Here is a 20,630-nt window from a genome sequence, read left to right on the forward strand (position 1 = left end):
TCTGATGTCTAACCCATTTGTCCTAGCCTCTACCCCTTGTCATTATCTAATGTGATGTCCTCATCCCTACCCCATTCCATCAGCTCTCCTCAACGACCTAGATGCTAGAGTAAGCGGTAAAATCAGCTATAGTGAACTCCTGAGCGGACACCAGAGGTGGGATGGGAATTTTATAATTTCCTCACCATATTGTAGAACTTGATAGAAAAGTGAACGTGGAAGATGTTAATAAGTGCAAAGATCTAAACTTGGGAAATGATAGTGGCACCTGTTGAATGATACAGATTTAAGAGAATCAAGTTGCAGAAGAGAACTGGGGGGTCATGACTGACATTGAGCTGAGACCTAGGCAGCAGTGTACCAAGGTGAGAGGGGATGATAAGATACGGGTGAGGGATGGGGGGGGGAAGAGACAGGGCATTGCGGGCCTCGCCTGGTGCCCCCTTGTAGCGAGGCTAATTTCAATAAGATTGTAAACGAGGCAATCCTCTCTCTCCATATATAAAATGGTATTATTTATGAACACTCGCTCTTATGAAATATATTGTCATTCATGTTTGCAACTTGAACTGGTAATGGAAAGCATATATTTGCAGCTTAAACATAAATATTAATTATGTGGAAAGTACGGTCTGACGCGATGGGCATAGGCTTTTTAATAGGGTTATTAAACTACCTTACACGATAGTGTATGCTTGTCCGAGAGGTGTGTAGTCGAGGCTGTGATGTATATGTTTGAGATACGTATTGCTAATAGTGGCTAACTTTGTCCACCTGTGAAGAACTGGAAGCAAAATTTTGCCAATGAATGCTAAAATTCTAGTGGACATGAGGAGGCAAGCGAAGCACAGATTGGTCAACCACTCCTGCAGCCTATGGGAAGGATGCAATATTCCGCTCAAAAAGTAGTGATATTTCAGTCTTCCCAGTCGATTGTTATGTCGTAGTTTACAATCAGGTATACAGTTGAAATAATTTACATCGGAAATCCCGAGACTCACAAGTACATAAAAAAACAAGGCAAGCCGTTCTAGAAAATTGTACGCATTCAGTGTGAAAAGAGCAGCATTGGTGGAATAAAACTACATCCACTACTTCAGATGTAGATATGGCCTAACCCCAATAGGCTCTGGAGCTATTTAACGGCTGATTATCTGACAGGCGGGACGCAATCACTGCAAATCGCCGTCCACAGGTACACGTAGGAGAGTAGAGGCCCCGTGCTCTCGTGGCGCGCACGTAGGCACCACACACTCTCGCCTGTCATCATGCACAGACTGTTTGTTGTTTTAGATTCAGTTACACGGAACAAAAGTTCCAAAGTAGCACGGACTATGATGGGCCCGTAGTGGACTTATCTGGCACAGGAGCGGGGCTGTTACTTGCATGCACAGATGATGCCAGCTGGCAAGGGGCGATATCAATGAGTGAGAGAGGAATAGTCACGGATGAGAGACAATGAGAGAGGAAGAACTACAGAGGAGAGATGGTAGTGAGAGAGGAATATCAACATGAGAGAGAAAGAACCACAGATGAGAGATAGTAGTGAGAGAACAAGAACCATAGGCGAGAGATAGTAGTGAGAGAAGAAAAACCACAGATAAACGGCATTAAGGAATAACATTCACGAATGAAATGTATTGAACGATAAATACAGTCACATATGAGGGGGAGGGAATTGTCAGGGGAAAGGGCCAAGCCATTACGACAATATATCACTTGGAAAGGATCAGGATAAGGATTTCGGATGGGACCTGGGGAAGGGGGGGGGGAGAAATTGTGCCCAACCACTGGGACGGTCGGGGATTGAACGCCGACCGGCATGAAGCGAGACCGTCGCTCTACCGTCCAGCCCAAATGTGTCACATATGAGATACAATAAGAAAGGGGCACAGTTACTATTGAGGGAGAGTAAGATAGGAATGAAGGCATTAATTAGAAACTGAGTGGCATGCAGTTACTAATTAAAGACAAGTGAGGGAAGGGAACGGAACTATCAGGAGAAAGCACCAAGCCATTACGACTATATAGCACTTCGAAGGTGTCAGGATAAGGATTTGGGATAGGACGAGGGGAAAGGAATGGTGCCCAACCACTTGCACGATTGGGGATTGAACACCGACTAATTTTATATCTTTGTACGATATCTTCTATCGTACAACACTCAAGGTACCTTCCCTCAGCCTCTCTTCTCGGGTACTCACGCCGGCGAGTCCACCTTTCTCAGTAAATCATGGACCAGTCCTCCGAGGTATCGTCACAGTGTCCAAACACCACTTCTACTCTCCAGCAGCACGCTGGTTGGCTTCCCCCCTAAAGGCTTTACCTATAACAAGCCTTAACTTAGAGGACAGACGGACGTTAATTCCATCTCGTAACTCAGGCGGGCCATCCCGGAATACGTCCGTCCAAGCGCCAATACTCCATTGGTTATTACAGAGAATTCACAGTCTACACCGACTCGGGCCACTTGTTCCCCCACTGGAACAAGGCTTGAGTTCAGGACTGCCCCGGGTGAACTAACTCAGGTGAACTGTTGTAGTCCCGGTGGCACAGTGGTAAAACACTCGCCCGGCGCTTTGGGAGAGCTTTGGCCTCGGGTTCGTATCCTGCCCGGGGAGGATTGACTAGTTGCCAATCTTTGACTGTAGCCAATTTTCACCCCAGCAGTAACTGGTTGTTAAACGATTTGGCGGGTGGTATTCCGGGGAAAAATTAGGATTAAGGACCTACCCTAAACGCTATGCGTGCTGGTGGTTTTGCAAGAATGTAAGAACTCATATATATATATATGTCGTACCTAATAGCCAGAACGCACTTCTCAGCCTACTATTCAAGGCCCGATTTGCCTAATAAGCCAAGTTTTCATGAATTAATGTTTTTTCGACTACCTAACCTACCTAACCTAACCTAACCTACCTTTTTCGGCTACCTAACCCAACCTAACCTATAAAGATAGGTTAGGTTAGGTTAGGTAGGGTTGGTTAGGTTCGGTCATATATCTACGTTAATTTTAACTACAATAAAACAAAATTTACCTCATACATATTGAAATGGGTAGCTTTATCATTTCATAAGAAAAAAAATAGAGAAAATATATTAATTCAGGAAAACTTGGCTTATTAGGCAAATCGGGCCTTGCATAGTAGGCTGAGAACTGCGTTCTGGCTACTAGGTACGACATATGTATATATATATATATATATATATATATATATATATATATATATATATATATATGTCGTACCTAGTAGCCAGAACGCACTTATCAGCCTACAATGCAAGGCCCGATTTGTCTAATAAGCCAAGTTTTCATGAATTAATATGTTTTCTCTAGTTTTTTTCTTATGAAATGATAAAGCTACCCATTTCATTATGTATGAGGTCATTTTTTTTTTAATGGTGTTAAAATTAACGTAGATATATGACCGAACCTAACCAACCCTCCCTAACCTAACCTAACCTATCTTCACAGGTTAGGTTCGGTTAGGTAGCAGAAAAAGTTAGGTTAGGTTAGGTTAGGTAGGTTAGGTAGTCGAAAAAACATTAATTCCTGAAAACTTGGCTTATTAGGCAAATCGGGCCTTGAATAGTAGGCTGATAAGTACGTTCTGGCTATTAGGTACGACATATATATATATATATATATATATATATATATATATATATATATATATATATATATATATATATAATATATATATATACATATGTCGTACCTAGTAGCCAGAACGCAGTTCTCAGCCAACTATTCAAGGCCCGATTTGCCTAATAAGCCAAGTTTTCCTGAATTAATATATTTACTATAATTTTTTTCTTATGAAATGATAAAGCAACCCTTTTCTCTATGTATGAGGTTAATTTTTTTTATTGGAGTTAAAATTAACGTAGATATATGGCCGAACCTAACCAGCCCTACCTAACCTAACCTAACCTATATTTATAGGTAAGGTTAGGTTAGGTAGCCAAAAAAAGCTAGGTTAGGTTAGGTTAGGTAGGTTAGGTAGACGAAAAAACATTAATTCATGAAAACTTGGCTTATTAGGCAAATCGGGTCTTGAATAGTAGGCTGAGAAGTGCGTTCTGGCTATTAGGTACGACATATATATATATATATATATATATATATATATATATATATATATATATATATATATATATATATATATATATATATATATATATATATAGAAGGGGTACCACCTATATATATATATATATATATATATATATATATATATATATATATATATATAAACTCTTGTTGATCAAGGTTCCCTCCACATCACTTCTGAGGAGTAAAAATTGAATAGTGAGAAGGAACTACACAGGTGTCGGTAAGATTACAGCCTTTCACCGAGGAACAGAAAATGGGGGGTCGGGTTCCCTCTACAGCTGGCACTGACACATCACAAATATATATCAACTAGTGCTATTGTTCTGTTTAATATCTATGATAATTTGCCAATATTCTATGTAACTTTACCAAGGTACACTAACTCCGAAAAATTACAACATAACATACAGATTAAAAGGTACTGAAAAACATAATATGATTTGTTCTTTTGTTCCGGGGTATTTTATTATGAACAAGTGATGTTCAGACCTCGATGGTGCTTTTACCAGATTCATCTCAATTATGCATGATTTTACTATCTTTGTTATGCTTTGCTTACTAGAGTTATGCAAAAGAATGTGCCCTCAAGCCTTGAATAATAAATGCACTGAAATAGTCAATCATCGCTATTCAGAAAGTTCTTAATAGGGCACATCACTTTTAGAGTAAAAACACAAAACGTGCTGAAACAATATAATGCAATTCTCAGAGAAGAAGAGAAGCGACCACAAACTAATCCTTGGGAGAAGGTAAAGCAACCTATCAAATAATTAATAAAGTTTTCAGACGAAATTGAATTGCGACCAATGGTACTCAGGGGGGAAAATGTCCTATATTTAATCTGAACTACCAGTGACGAGATATTAAAACATGCATTGAAGGGTGAAGGTTCAGTTTAAGCGATCATTGTCGTATCACATTAATTTTCAAAATAAAAAAAATCAACATCGCAATATTGTGAAAAAAAATCCCTATTTCAAAGATGAGAAACGAAATTTCCAACGAAATTGTAATTGTAACATGACCAGAGTTGAAAGAAGTTCATGACTGAATGAACTACTAAAAAGTTCTCACGTGCTAATACTTCGTCTCTGGTGACGTATCAAGTTCAAGTTCAAGTAAGTTTACTGAGACAAGAAAAAATATACATCTCAAAGGAATAGAGTAGCTTAGGCTATTTCTACCCCCCATTCGCGTATCCACCAAACCAAAATGTTGGAATATGGAAACAAAAAGATAACTAGATAAGCACATATGGGTACAAATCCGAAGAGCATGATGGTAAAAGAATGTGTGTATAATTTGGGATATTCAATTTAGTCAAATTGATTGGTTAATAAAAGTGTCAAGTTTTGCAGCAGAGAACTCTTTATCTATCCGTGGTTGAATCATATTCATAATCATCTTAATCATATTTTTATTTGGCTGTTGTTTTAGATTCAGCTACTCGGAACAAAAAGTTCCAAGTAGCACAGGCTATGGTGAGCCCGTAGTGGATTTGTTTTTATTTGGCTTAGGAACAGTAGATTAATCGTCCTCCAGCAGACACCTGGATGAGTATTAATACGTGTGTAATTACCTAAGTGTAGTTACAGGATGAGAGCTACGCTCGTGGTGTCCCGTCTTCCCAGTACTCTTTATCATTTGATGCTTTGAAACTACTTTCGGTTTTGACCCTCCACCACCTTCTCACTTTAAACTTGTTCCAACTGTCTAAGAGTACTTGTGCGTGGATACAAATGTATGTATACTCATTGTGTTTACATGGTTATATGTATGCACATGTGCAATGGCATTTTCAAAGTAGAAGAGGATTTGTCAACAAAATCGCAGCAACACCCTCAACCCGTCCATTCAGGCTCTCGCGCCATCATCAAAGAATACAACCGCTGCCACCTATGATCAACCTCCCTTAGCCTGTAAACATTCCCCCACTTCTACCCCCGGATTAGAGAGGCTTGTTCCCCGAGGAAAGAGCGAGAGTCAATCAGGTTACATTCACACTGAAGCAGTGTTTATGACGGCAGGCAACGGGTTTTATGGTCTAGGGACCCTTCAAGGTTCTTATAGTTTACTAGTACTTTGATCTCTGACCTTGTTTCTCTGTTAGTCTGTACTCACCTAATTGTGCTTGCAGGGGTTGAGCTCTGGCTCTTTGGTCCCGCCTCTTAACCGTCAATCAACAGGTGTTCAGGTTCCTGAGGTGTGTGTGTGTATACTTATCATCTTGGGTTTTCTTAATTTAGTCAAACATTATCTCCTAAGCAACATCAGTTAGTTAATAGTTTAAAGCTGTGCGTTTAATGGTTTTTAATGAAATGTCGCATTATATTAAATAATGAGGTTACATGAATTATTGGAATTTATATTTTGATCTCACTATCCTTACTGAGTATATCTAGTGAAATTTTGCATGAAAATGTTTTGGCAAAATTCATTAAATTAGATTATTTTTTTTTTCTCTGTTGTTTAACCTCAACTACTTAGGCTGGACGGCAGAGCGACGGCCTCTCTTCATGCAGGTCGGCGTTCAATTCCCGACCGTGCAAGTGGTTGGGCATCATTCCTTTCCCCGTCCCATCCCAAATCCTTATCCTGACCTCTTCCAAGTGCTACATAGTCGTCGTGGCTGGGCGCTTTCTCCCTGATAGTTCCCTTCCCTTCTCTCTGCTGCATAATTTAAATAGCACGAACATCCCGTGCTCAGATAATGCTTGCTCAAGCACCAGTGGTAATAAAGACCCAGCGTATATCAATTGTGACTGGATACACTGTGACATAACTATATTGACGAATTGTACATATGTCACCATTTACTTATATATCTCGTATAGTATTCACTATAGTGGTTATCTTGAGATGATTTCGGGGCTTTTTAGTGTCCCCGCGGCCCGGTCCTCGACCAGGCCTCCACCCCCAGGAAGCAGCCCGTGACAGCTGACTAACACCCAGGTACCCATTTTACTGCTAGGTAACAGGGGCATAGGGTGAAAGAAACTCTGCCCATTGTTTCTCGCCGGTGCCCGGGATCGAACCCGCTACCTCAGGATCACAAGCCCAGTGTGCTGTCCGCTCGGCCGACCGGCTCCCTTTCCCCCGAAGCCGGTAGGTATACACGCAGGTGTATACGTTTATTGTGTTTATATTTATTATTTCAATGTATTGTTTTGAATTGCTTATTTGAATGATGTGTGTGTGTGTGTGTGCGTTTACTATTTGTATCTGCAGAATCGAGCTATTAGCTCTTGAACCCCTCCTTTATAACCAATTTATTTTTCCTCTGTTATGTCTACTACATATATTTCTCCTACACACACACACATCCCCAGGAAGCAGCCCGTCGCAGCTCCCAGGTACCTATTTATTGATAGGTGAACAGGTGCATTAGGGTGAAAGAAACTGTCCATTTTGTTTCTGCCTCTGCCGGGAATCGAACCCGGACCCTTAGGACCACGACCCCAAGGCACTAGCCATTCAGATGCGAGGCCCCCACTGTGTGTGTACTCACCTAGTAGTGTTTGCGGGGGTCGAGCTTTGGCTCTTTGGTCCTACCTCTTAACCATCAATCTACTGGTGTACAGATTCCTGAGCTCTTTTCCCTGATAATTCCCTCCCTTGAGCTCCATCAAATCTACATTTGAAACTGTGAATGGAGTCAGCCTCCACCACATCACTTCCTAGTGCATTCCACTAGGAAGTACTAGTGGAATGAATTACTAACTACTCTGACACTGAAAAAGTTCTTTCTAATGTCTCTGTGACTCATTTGGGTACTCAACTTCCACCTGTGGCCCTTTGTGAGTGTACCATCCGTGTTAAATAATCTATCCTTGTCTATCCTGTCAATTCCTTTAAGAATTTTGTATGTAGTGATCATGTCTCCCCTGAGCTCTTCTATCTTCAGTGACGTGAGGTGCAGTTCACTTAGCCTTTCCTCGTAACTCATGCTTCTTAGTTCTGGGACTAGCCTAGTGGCATACCTCTGAACTTTTTCCAACTTCGCCTTGTGCTTGATAAGGTACGGGCTCCATGGTGGGGCCTGCATACTTGAGGATTGGCCTTACATGCATGGTATACAAAGTTCTGTAAGATTCCTTACACAGGTTTCTGAAGGCAGTTCTGATGTTAGCCAACCTCACATATGCTACCGATGTTATTCTTTTGATGTAGGCCTTCAGGAGTCAGGTTTGGCATTAAAGATCAGTTACTTTAGGAGTCTAGGTGATAAGGTAGTCACCAATGGGGACTTAGGGGTTTGACTCTGCCAAGGAAGTGGCTGGGAAATGGAAAAGATCAGCAGATGAACCAAAGACGAAGCCGGGTCTGAGCAACCAGAGCTATGAGCCCAATCTTCCATTACAGTCTTACTTAGAGGGCCTGGTTACCCACCCATGAGCCTGAGTTTCAGAAGCAAATTCATTTTCCATATAAATTCCATTTATTAAAGTTTAGGCCCCCATACCCCAAGTGATACCACTTATCAGGGCAGTGAGGTTGAATGCGGGAAAGAGTGCATCATCCCAAGCGGTGTTCCCCGCTTTTAACAAAGTAAACCTACTGTATTGTACATTCTTCAGTATTGGTGTAGAGTCCTCTTCTCTTCTCTTCTAGTTTGAGTCCAGCCCAAACACCCTAATCTACCTCAGAGTGTCCCCCGTCAGGCAGGGTGGTTTGATGACCCAAACAGGCACTCTACATAGTTCCTTTGCACATACAGGGTAGAGGCAATCACCATCAAATCCAGAGCATCATATGTTAGCCCCCTCACCACAATAAGGCGAAACCCTTGAGGAGATATCTTCATACCCCAAGGTGATTCCTGTAAGTCATAGTAGAAGTCTCAGTGTTGTAGAACTTGGAACCATGATTAGTAGCCCACTACTGTATTAGTCACAAGCTGGGGTCAGTGCTGTACAAGGGAGAAATCCCTGCTGTAACAGCAGATAGTGAGATCGTCCACATAAAATTGAGAGAACTTTGCAGAGAGAAAGTTAAGGGTAACCAGGACAAAAATTAGTCAACTTTGGGAATACTGTACCTCCATACAGTACTGTCAAAAAGGTAGCAGAGACGGCAGTAATGGTATCTTAAATATATGACCAGAAAGGAAACGCAAGATGGCCTCAATGGAAAAAAGAATGCAGCAGAGCTGAAATATTGTACTTTCAGGTAGTCATAAGCCTTTCCAAATCAAAAAGAATGGTTACAACTGAGGTATTTGAAGTAAAGGCAGTATAAACATAAACCTCCAAACTACCTAGAAATTCGCCATGCTGCTACACCCATGATAGCCAGATTGAGATGGGAGAGATAACAATGATCTTAAAACCGGACTAGATGCATGTTAATCATTTCCCAAAAGAGCTTATAGACACAACTGATGGGGCAGTGGGACAAAACTTTCTAGGTGAGGTCACCCATTCAATTGCATATCTGTCTATCTTGTTCTTCCTAACTAAAGCTTCCTTAATTAGCAATTAATAATTAAGAATGGCTCCAAAGAGTACATAGACAAAAAGGATTTGAACTAAAATATAATTACAGAATTGGTTTCCATACATGAAATTTTCATGAGGGCTTTTGTAAATTAAAATAATTACTAAGTACACATACATTTTATTATACAAGTGATCTGCTTATAAGAGACAAGAAACTATATAAATGGAATGTGGTAAATCACATATGACAAGCAGTTGCTTACATATACTGTGATCAAAATTCTACAGCACAGCTACCAAAATTGTACAGTATAGTAAGTGTTTACATATTTAAAATAATACAAATACAGTAATGTACTAAAAATTTGTTAGGTACTAAAATTTTGTACATATGCTATAGTTTTGTAAGACTTGTTTGAGAGAAAAGTTGCTACCAAATAGATACTACTATTCTCTACTGTTCACATGACTAAGCACACAAAGTGAGATTTCAACGAACACTAAATTTTTTTATATTCAACAATAACTCAAACATTAATTAAATGATAGAATCTTACAAAATTAAGTGCGCTTTTTGTGTTGTCTTGAGATGATTTGATTTGATTGATTTTGTTTAAAATATTGATTTCATATTTGTGTAAATATAATGTTTAGGAAAAGCACACTATAAACCCAGTTTCATATAATAATCATGAGAATATTACTTATTAAGAAAGTTAATAAAGTGGGTGTAGGCAGAGTGCTCTTAAACATTCTAACCATTAATATACTTTCATATTTAATGTAATATGCTTGTACTTTTAAAGTTAAAAATTTAAACAAAAAATAGTTGTTCAACCTATTTCTTTGTTTTATTTAAATCATATTTTATACAATTATAGTTGTTAGTTTTATTATACTGTATTATAATTTTACATTACAGTAGCTTATAGTGCATCTATTAAATTTTTTGGGGCTTAATATATATCCCATTAATCCCATTGACTTTTTAAATACTGTACCAAAAATATATTTACTGTAACTGGCCACTGTATCTATTGGTAAATACTGTATATAATTTTACAATATATGAGCAGAACCATCCAGTTAAGTAATAATTAAATATTATAATTTTCTAAATTTTTGTTTAACACAGGTGGGTACAGGAACAGACGACTGCCAACTCCTGTTTGCAGACTGCGAGCTTTTCTTTCCCATAGCTCATGGAAATTCAGGTAAGCCTTACCCACTAATTTTCCATGGAAAATGACCTGCCAATTGTTTAGCAACCAGGTACCCAATCACTGCTGGGTGAACAGAGGCATACAGTTAAGGATTGGTGCCTAGGCCCTAAAACAGCATTCGGCCCCTTACTTAAATCTTTGAATATGTTAGATGTTTATATATATTATATATTGTACCTAGTAGCCAGAGCATCATACTCAGCCTACTATGCAAGGCCAGATTTGCCTAATAAGCCAAGTTTTACTGAATTTATATATTTTTCAATATTTTTTCTTATGAAATGATAAAGCTATCCATTTCATTATGTATGAGTTAATTTTTTTTAAATTTGAGTTAAAACTAACGTAGATATATGACTGAACCTAACCAACCCTACCTAACCTAACCTATCTTAACCTAATCTAAACTAACACAATTAAGTCAATAATTTAAGTTCCTAATATAATATAATAATATAATAATAATAATTCAAATAAACTAATTGGAAAAAATTTATTGAAAATAAAGAAAATCACTCGGCCTATTAGGCAAATTGGGCCTTGCATAGTAGGCCGAGAAGTGTGTTCTGGCTACTAGGTACGATGTATGTATGTATGTATGTATGTATGTATGTATGTATGTATGTATGTATGTATGTATGTATGTATAGCTAGCTCTGAACTGTAATGCCAATCCCAACCTTAAATGCTTCTTAGAAGGTTGTAACAGAACCCATGGGAACCACACTAGAAACAAATACCTACATGATATTCCAAGAGTGCGACTTAACCAAACTTGAAATGCTCTGCAAATCAAGGAGACCAGAATGTGGAATGACCTTCTCAATCTTGTCAAAGACTATACCTCTCTCAACCAGTTTAAGAGAAAAACTAAGAACTTCCGAATAAACTCCATGTAACCTACCTTACCTCCTAAATGTTAACCTATGTCTTGCTATTTTCAAACAATATTGATTATTGACCAACTTGCTTAACTGCTGATATTTGCCATGTATAAACTTAAAAGAAAATTGTAGTGTTCTGTTTATTTAGTTAAAATTACTCCTGCTGTACTGTTGCAATTTCTGCTGTTCCATCCATCATCTAATTATTATCATTCCTTTTTTCTTGTTTTTCATTTTTCATTTCAATTTATGCTTTTGATCTCAATCAGTTTTAAGTTTTAGTCTAAGTGTTATTCCCACACCTTGCCCAAAATGCTGAGCATATTAGTGACTTTAGGCATAGTATGTACTAGCTCTATCTAGAAATCCAACATTATGTTTGTAACTCATTTTGAATGTATGTACTTTTACCTGAATAAACAGTATCATATCTATCTAGTCAACATTCCCTGGCCAGAATATGAACCTAGACCAGAATATGATCACCAGAATAGAACCAGAATATGATCACTTGCAAAGCTTATGGCAAGTGTTGTCACTGAGCCACAGGGACTGCAATCTGTGGATATTATATTACAATATATGGTAAATAAGTTGTTAACTGTACCATATCTAATTTTTTTTTTTTAGTTTCAATATGGCTGTCCAGTGTACAGTTCATTTGTACAGAATGATTCCACATCAAAACTGATTAATTTCTGAGGAATCATTGTTTACAAATGTGCTACATCTTGAGAAAATGACAATACGGTACGTGTATGTACAGTACATATAAAGAGCATATCAATAAATTGGTTTAGTTTAGTTTAAAATATTAGACAACTGTACAGTACCTGAAGAGCATGATGTTTGTGTAAAAAAAACTTGTACAATATTTAAAATGCACTTCTGTGAAAACATTCGAGTCAAACCACACCAAAAGACTGGTGGACAACAAGAATTCCCAAATGTAAACATCTACTGGAATGAAAACTTTAGCAAGTATCGGATTCGAGCTTGACTCTCTTTATAGACAAGATATTCACTCTGTTGAAAACTGCTTTCTGACCATTCCTTCTGAGGAACTGGCTTTCCAACTGGAATCACCACCTCATTACCTTCAAAGTCTTTTATCTTGTTCTTCTTAGGATCTGCAAAAAAAATATACATATACTGTATATAAATTCAATCACTAAAATATTGCACAAATATTTGATAAAACCATCCAAATACAGTCAAATTTTTATTCTGTGCAAGAATATTGTTACCTAATGACCAATTGCTCCAGGGCAATTGGAGCAACTTAAGGGTTATACCTGATAAATAGAAAATAAGCAAAAACACAAAACAAAAATGCAGCATTGATTGTAATGAAATGCCTCTTTTTCTGGATGAGCTCTGGTGTCTCCCTGGGGCTATTTTGCCAAGACCGCTCCATACAAATGGTTCACATCAGATGCAGAAGTTTTGTTTGGCCTACTGGGGACCAGACCTGGTCCCCCTTCCCTCACAGGAGTGCAGAGAGCGAGTGACAATTCACCACCTCACCGGGAAAGCATTCGGAGAGTCAGCGAAGTTTTACGGACAACTGAAGAGATGACAAAAACCGAAGCTTAAAAACAACCAAACAATTCGCACAAAACAGGAGAAACATTCAAACTTCGTGCAAAATACTGATCCAGACAACTTCTTCAACTAGCACAAACAAGGAGCAATGGTTTCAAGTTAAACAAACCACACTGTAGGACTGAAAGCAAAGATGCTTTTTCATCCAGAGGGTTACAAACCCATGGTACTGCCTACCTGCTGAAGCCGTAAATGTTAAAACACTGTTAAACTTTAAAATCCAGCTTGAAAAAAATCTGGACAAATGGGGGGGACCTTTGACAAGCTGCTGACTTCCTGTCCTTGTCAAGGCCACTAGTGTGTTAGTGGCTCTCAGGTAAATTCAGGTAAAAGCTCTTAGTACCAAACGCCATCACAAAATGGCCTTGCTTCTGCACGCAGCCATCTTCCTTATTCAATTCTGGAGCTGATAAACAGCCCACAGATTAACCGGCTAACCAGGGGGCCAAATTCACGAAGCAGTTATGCAAGTACTGTACTTACGAATGTGTACATCTTTCCTCAATCGTTGATGGCTTTAGTTACATTTATTAAACAGTTTACAAGCATGAAAACGTCCCAATCAACTGTTGTTATTGTTATAAACAGCCTCCTGGTGCTTTAGAGCTCATTAACTGTTTAATAATTATTAACAAAGCTGCAAAAGATTGAGAAAAGATGTACAGGTTTGTAAGTGCTTGCATAACTGCTTCATGAATCTGGCCCCTGGTAGGGAGGGAAGAAGCAAACTAGGGCTCATCCAGAAAGCTCATCCAACATCATAACAAGGATAAGCTATAGTAAAAAGCCAGCATTGACTGTAATGAAATGGCATTTTCTGGGTGAGCCCTGGAGGCTCCCTGAAACTCAGAAGTTTCAGGGAGCCCTGTGGGCTCAGAAGTAGTAGTCATTGTACGACTGAGCCCACAGGGGTTTTCCAGGGCTAGTAGGGTGAATTTAGCCCTATGGGAAGCCCAAGCACTGAGGCCAGCTAAGCCGGTAGAACTCTATCAGGTAGATCACAAACTGACCACCAGTAGTGGCTATGAAACCTCGGGGGCAACATAAGAGGACTACCAACACAACCTAGGCTTGCCTAATAAGAAGCTAAGCAGACCTCCTCTGTACTGTATTAACAAGGTGAGAACACCAGAGAATGAAAAGAAAACTAAAACAAAACTCCCAAAGACACAACAAACAAACTGGCAGGCAGAGAGAAACATCAAAGCAGCATTAAAGTAAAGATAGCTGCACCAGTCGCAGTGCCCCACCCAGCCAATAACACTTCTCTATCTGGGACAAGATGGAAAGCCCTAGACCCCTGACGTACCCCAAGAGCAAAGACAACATCAAGTGATGAAGTCCTCAAACGAGGAGTGATTCCCGAATGCCCCAGGGAAGCATTAACCCTGGCATGCAAGGGCAGTACTCACGGAGCACCTAGGGAAGGTCACCCTAGGTGCATGCTGCTCCTGAATACTAAGACACCTGGCCACCACACCACACACAAAGCTGGAGTAGATACACAGGGCAAAAATCCATATCAGCAACTTGAGGCCAAAAGTGACTGATCTGACCATCAGCACAGCAGTTCAAGAACTGGAGTGGTGGGCTGCGGCTCCCCCTCCCCCCTCTGTATGGGGAAGGGGGGATAGCACTAATGAGTGTGAGTGCTAGTTGCATGAAGTGTTGCTTGTTAGGTTTCTTTCTAGAGTTATTTTTATATTTTTGGACGTAGATTGCACAGGTTAACCAGACAGTGATCTGTTTAGATTTGCCTACCTTTCTGGGTCCTTCCCCTAGTCGATGGCAATTATAACATACTTTAAATGTAAAGTGCTCAGGGGCCTTTGTTCCCTCCATCTCTCTGAAGGGACCAGGTTCTGGCCCATGGTTTGTGGTAGGCATAAGAACTCCTGTGACTGATGACCCAAACTAATATAGCACATATCAGTTCAGGTAGCTTCAGGGAGCTGATGGGGCTTCCCACAGAAAAGGTAACCAAACCCTAAGGACAATCGAGCCAACCTTTGATTTAAAGGAAAAGAAGGTAGTATTCAACTCTGATGTGCCCCCCCCCCACTTAGATTATTGTATCCAGGCATGGAGACTTCATTTTCAGAAAGACATAGCTGCATTGGAGAAAGTTCAACACCAGGCAACAAAAATTATTCCAGAACTAAGTAGACTCTCACACTAGTAATGGTTGAGGACCATATCGGTAACACAGCAAACCAGACACGACATGGCTGATCTCATTTAAATCATCAAATATTGAACAATTTGGAGGATAATGATCCAGACAACTTCTTCAAAAGGTTGGATGTAACACATACAAGGAGCAACAGTTTCAAGCTCAACAGGTCACAATGTCAGACATAAAACAGGAGAAGCTTTTTCACCCATAGGGTTATAAATCCATGGAACTCCCTACCTGTCGAAGCTGCATATGCCAAATCACTGCTGAATTTTATCAGCAGTGTCAAAATCCAGATTGATAAAAATCATCAGAACAAATGGACTGACCTTTGACAAGACACCAGTTTCCTGTCCTCATCGAGGCCACTAGAGATAGTGGATCTCAGGTAAATTCAAGTAAACTGATGCCTGAGATTTATGAAAGTACATCACCTGCCATTACCACATTTTATGAAAATGGCTCAATAATTTAAAAAAATAGAAACAGAACACTCAACATTCCTAGTTTCTAATGACAAAAATTAGCTCCCAAGGTAGCCATAAAAACAATGTTGTTAGCCACATACACTAATATTTCTAGTTTGAAGCAAATTAGTTGATTAAATATACAGTAGTTAAATTTAAACCAAAAATATGTGAGAAAACCTTTAGAGGCCTCCCTGATACTGCTACAAAACTTAATAAATAATCACCTGGCTCACACCTTCCTCTGGCTACAACGCTGTCATACCCAGGAGGTGCTTTGGTGAGACTAGAATCACATTCTTGTATGCTCTTCTCTCGCCCCAGTGCAACCTCAACCAAGAACATGAAGCCCACCATATCCTCGCCCTCAAATGTACCATAGTGTGGGCTAACTGTAAGGATGATCAACAAAGTAATCTTTAATAATTAGGTATTACATTACCGTATTACAGGTGGCCAACTGTCAACCCGTCCTCGACTCAAGTCCATTACATCCAGTGGTCGACCCCACAGACACATTCATAAATTTTAACATGCTGTTCATTAAAAATGGGAATTTTCTCAAATATAAATTAATATTATAATATATTAGCATATTGTGCATATATAGGCATAGGTTAGGTTTGGTTAGGTGTTTAGGTTCTGTTGGCGATTATTTGTATTTGTAGTACAGTATGTGGGTGAAGCATTTATAGCGTTGTGGCTCGAACAAAATTCGTCAGTGAAGCATTTGTTCCGGAAGTGTTCGAACGAAACCAGTTGTGAGTCATGTATAAACCATTTTTCATTCATAAACAGGGAGTTTGGTGGGTGCATGGAATCACTTTTGGGTCTTTGTTTGGAGGACAGGCTGCCAACTGTCAGGATGATCAACAAAGTAATCTTTAATAATACTGTATTACATACAATACAGTAGTATGAAAAAAGTGTTTTGAATATCCTATGTCAGAATTAATAAGGCCAAGTTTTTATAAGCTCCTTAGTTGTTGCATACTTGGTTGCTCTCTAAGTCAAGATGTGCTGTAGCTAATAGACAGAATTTTGATGTCAACTTCACGTGTTTCAAATGACCACTGCAGGAAGAATACTTTTTCATCTCAAAATGACCTCCAGGCAGGTTATAACAATAAAAACCTAAAGCCTTGCCAAACAATCTCAGGCATCACATGTAGCCATCAGTGAATATTCTCTACTACTTCCTAACACCTCTTTGACCCTATAGGAATCATCTGAAGCATTCCCTGTGGTACAGGTGTCAATATTATGTTGGCTTTATAGCCACAGCAGACCTTATTTTTGGGAGAGCCAAGTAGGATAACTTGTAAAACTTTTACAGAAATGTATCATTAAGAATTTCTTTTAACCACCTCATTATCTCATGTCTGGATCTCTCCAGCCCAGTCACTCCTATACGCCTAATCTTTTACCGAATCCATATAAATTCAGTTATAGCTCCGATGTATTAAAATTGAATTATACTACAGGTATATAAACACAATTTATTTTTGTACACAAACCATATGAACTTTTCTTCATAAACAGAATATTACTGTATTATGTTATTCCTTCCTGTGCAAAAGCAGGCCTATAACATATTTTTTTCTTCATGTTTATTGAATGTACCCCAATCCAAAATCCCATCCACCCGCTCGCTGCCTGTGGCCCATCCTCTTGCTGCCTGGGGCCTGTCCTCTTGCTGCCTGGAGCCCATCCTTGCTGCCTGGGGCCCGTCCTCTTGCTGCCTGGGGCCCATCCTCTTGCTGCTTGGGGCCAGTCCTCTTGCTGCCTGGGACCTGTCCTCTTGCTGCCTGGGACCTGTCCTCTTGCTGCCTGGGACCCTGTCCTCTTGCTGCCTGGGGCCCGTCCTCTTGCTGCCTGGGACCCGTCCTCTTGGTGCCTGGGGCCCGTCCTCTTGCTGCCTGGGGCCCGTCCTCTTGCTGTTTGGGGCCAGTCCTCTTGCTGCCTGGGGCCAGTCCTCTTGCTGCCTGGGGCCCATCCTCTTGCTGCCTGGGGCCCATCCTCTTGCTGCCTGGGGCCAGTCCTCTTGCTGCCTGGGACCCGTCCTCTTGCTGCCTGGGGCCCGTCCTCTTGCTGCCTGGGACCTGTCCTCTTGCTGCCTGGGACCCCACCTCTCGCTTCCACATGGTCATGTCTCTAGATTTCAAAGGTCCACTAATCATTTTCACAAGTCCACTTCTCTTGCTTCCATAGGACCACTCCTCTCATTCCACAGATCCACTCCTCTGATTCCATAGATCCAGACCTTTCATTCCAAAGATCCACACCTCTCATTCTGAAGATCCACACCTTTCATTCTGAGGAGCCACACCTCTCATTCCAAAGGTTCACTCCTCTCATTCCGAAGATCCATACCTCTCATTCGAAAGATCCATACCTCTCATTCGAAAGATCCACACATCTCATTCCACTGATCCACACATCTCATTTTACTGATCCACACCTCTCATTCTATTGATCCACACCTCTCATTCCAAAGATCCACACCTCTCATTCCAAAGATTCACACCTCTCATCCCAAAGATCCACACTTCTTATTCTAAATATCTACACCTCTCATTCCAAAGATCCACACCTTTCATTCCACAGATCCACACCTTTCATTCCAAAGATCCACACCTCTCATTCCAAAGATCCACACCTCTCATTCCAAAGATTCACACCTCTCATTCCACAGATCCACACCGCTCATTCCAAAGATCCACACCTCTCATTCCAAAGATTCACACCGCTCATTCCAAAGATCCACACCTCTCATTCCAAAGATCCACACCTCTCATTCTAAAGATCCACACCTCTCATTCCAAAGATCCACATACCGTTTTACTGTACGACCATATTTCACACTGGCATGAAGGTCAAGGAAAGCAATGTTCACGTGTCTATTCATTGAGCTCATACTAGAAAGTACCAACTGTTTTGATCTCTTACTGCTCTACCCAATAATTCAATAATTCATCTACTGTACGACCATATTTCACACTGGCATGAAGGTCAAGGAAAGCAATGTTCACGTGTCTATTCATTGAGCTCATACTAGAAAGTACCAAAGTACCAACTGAAAGTACCAACGGCAGATGTTGTGTCCATCATACACTCTCTAAAAACCGAGGCAGGGAACACCAGTGAAATTCCGTCCATTGTGTACAAGAGAGCCTCCCATGCCCTTGCCCCACCCATAGCACTACTGTTCAACAAATCTATAGAGTGTCACACCTTCCCTGATATCCTCAAAAAAGCAAGAGTAACGCCAGTCCATAAAGGAGGCAATCCGGCGGACATAAACAATTATAGACCAATATCAAATCTACCCATTCTATCAAAAATATTTGAAAAAATTATTTACAAACAGCTCTATTCCTACCTCGTAAAATTCGACATACTCAGCCCCTGCCAGTTTGGCTTCCGGTCCCAAAAGAGCACCAACGATGCAATCATTAGTCTCCTTGACGTTATCTACTCAGCCCTTGACAAAAATGAGTTTCCGATTGGACTCTTCATTGACCTAAGAAAAGCCTTTGATACTGTTAATCACAACTACCTCTTACTTAAACTCCAGCATTATGGAATCCGAGGCCTTGCCCTTGACTACATCCGATCCTATCTTAGTGACAGACACCAATATGTAACCATCAATGATACAACTTCTTCCACTCTACCAATTACCGTTGGAGTGCCACAGGGCAGCATCTTAGGACCTCTTCTATTTCTTATATATATAAACGATCTGCCTAATGTCTCTAATATTCTCAAACCTATACTGTTTGCTGACGATACTACTCTTATCTATTCAAACCTCAACCCACATACACTAAATAATGTTGTGAATAATGAATTAAAAAAAGTCCACTTATGGATGTCAACGAACAAACTAACATTAAACATCGAAAAGACTTACTACATCTTATTTGGAAGCAAATCATCAAATGCAATTCAGCTACAGATAGACAACATTAACATCAGTAATAAAGATGATGGCAAGTTTCTTGGCCTATTCCTAGACAAGAGACTCAACTTCAGCACCCACATTCAACACATAACTAAGAAAGTCTCTAAGACAGTTGGTATACTCTCCAAAATCAGATATTATGTTCCTAACTCTGCTCTCCTCTCACTATATTATGCACTAATCTACCCCTATCTTAATTATGGTATCTGTGCATGGGGGTCTACCACTGCAAACCACCTTAAGCCCATCATCACACAGCAAAAATCTGCTATCAGAATGATAACTAACTCAGCTTTCAGACAACACTCAGCTCCCTTGTTTAAATCCCTAAACTTGCTAAATATTAACTCCCTCCACACATTCTCTTGTGTCAACTACATTTACAAAACCCTGTTCTTAAATGCAAACCATGCTCTGAAACTCTCCCTGGACAGATGTAATAGGACCCATTATCACCACACCAGAAATAAATATCTCTTTGATATCCCCAGGGTCAAACTTAATCTGTGTAAACACTCTATGCAAATTAAGGGACCTAGTCTATGGAACTCACTCCCTAGTGAATTGAAAAACTGTAAAACTTTTGCCTTATTTAAAAGCAAAACCAAAAAGTACCTAACTTCATCTTCTTAGTTTCCTACACTGAGCTTTAAATTTGCTCTGTACCTAGTGTTACCCAATCTCCTAATTTTTATGTAATATCAAACAACCTTATCATTGTGTTCATTGCTGTCTTCTTTTATGTGCTAGCCA

At 40.0% G+C, this 20,630-nt stretch overlaps 1 protein-coding gene across 1 annotated transcript in view; it reads right to left on the reverse strand.

Annotated features, from left to right (window-relative positions):
• Window positions 1–11,877: 11,877 nt before the first annotated feature.
• Window positions 11,878–20,630, reverse strand: part of LOC123757575 (protein mono-ADP-ribosyltransferase PARP3) — a 33,001-nt gene continuing 24,248 nt past the window's right edge. The window contains exons 12-13 of the mRNA XM_045741333.2: window positions 16,138–16,302; window positions 11,878–12,792 (exon numbers count right to left, since the gene is read on the reverse strand). Coding sequence (XP_045597289.1) covers window positions 12,620–12,792; window positions 16,138–16,302 — 338 coding nt within the window. The 3' untranslated portion in view covers window positions 11,878–12,619. The remainder of the gene's footprint in view (window positions 12,793–16,137; window positions 16,303–20,630) is intronic.

Source organism: Procambarus clarkii, chromosome 19 (assembly GCF_040958095.1).
Source record: "Procambarus clarkii isolate CNS0578487 chromosome 19, FALCON_Pclarkii_2.0, whole genome shotgun sequence".
In the NCBI taxonomy this organism is placed as follows: domain Eukaryota; kingdom Metazoa; phylum Arthropoda; class Malacostraca; order Decapoda; family Cambaridae; genus Procambarus; species Procambarus clarkii.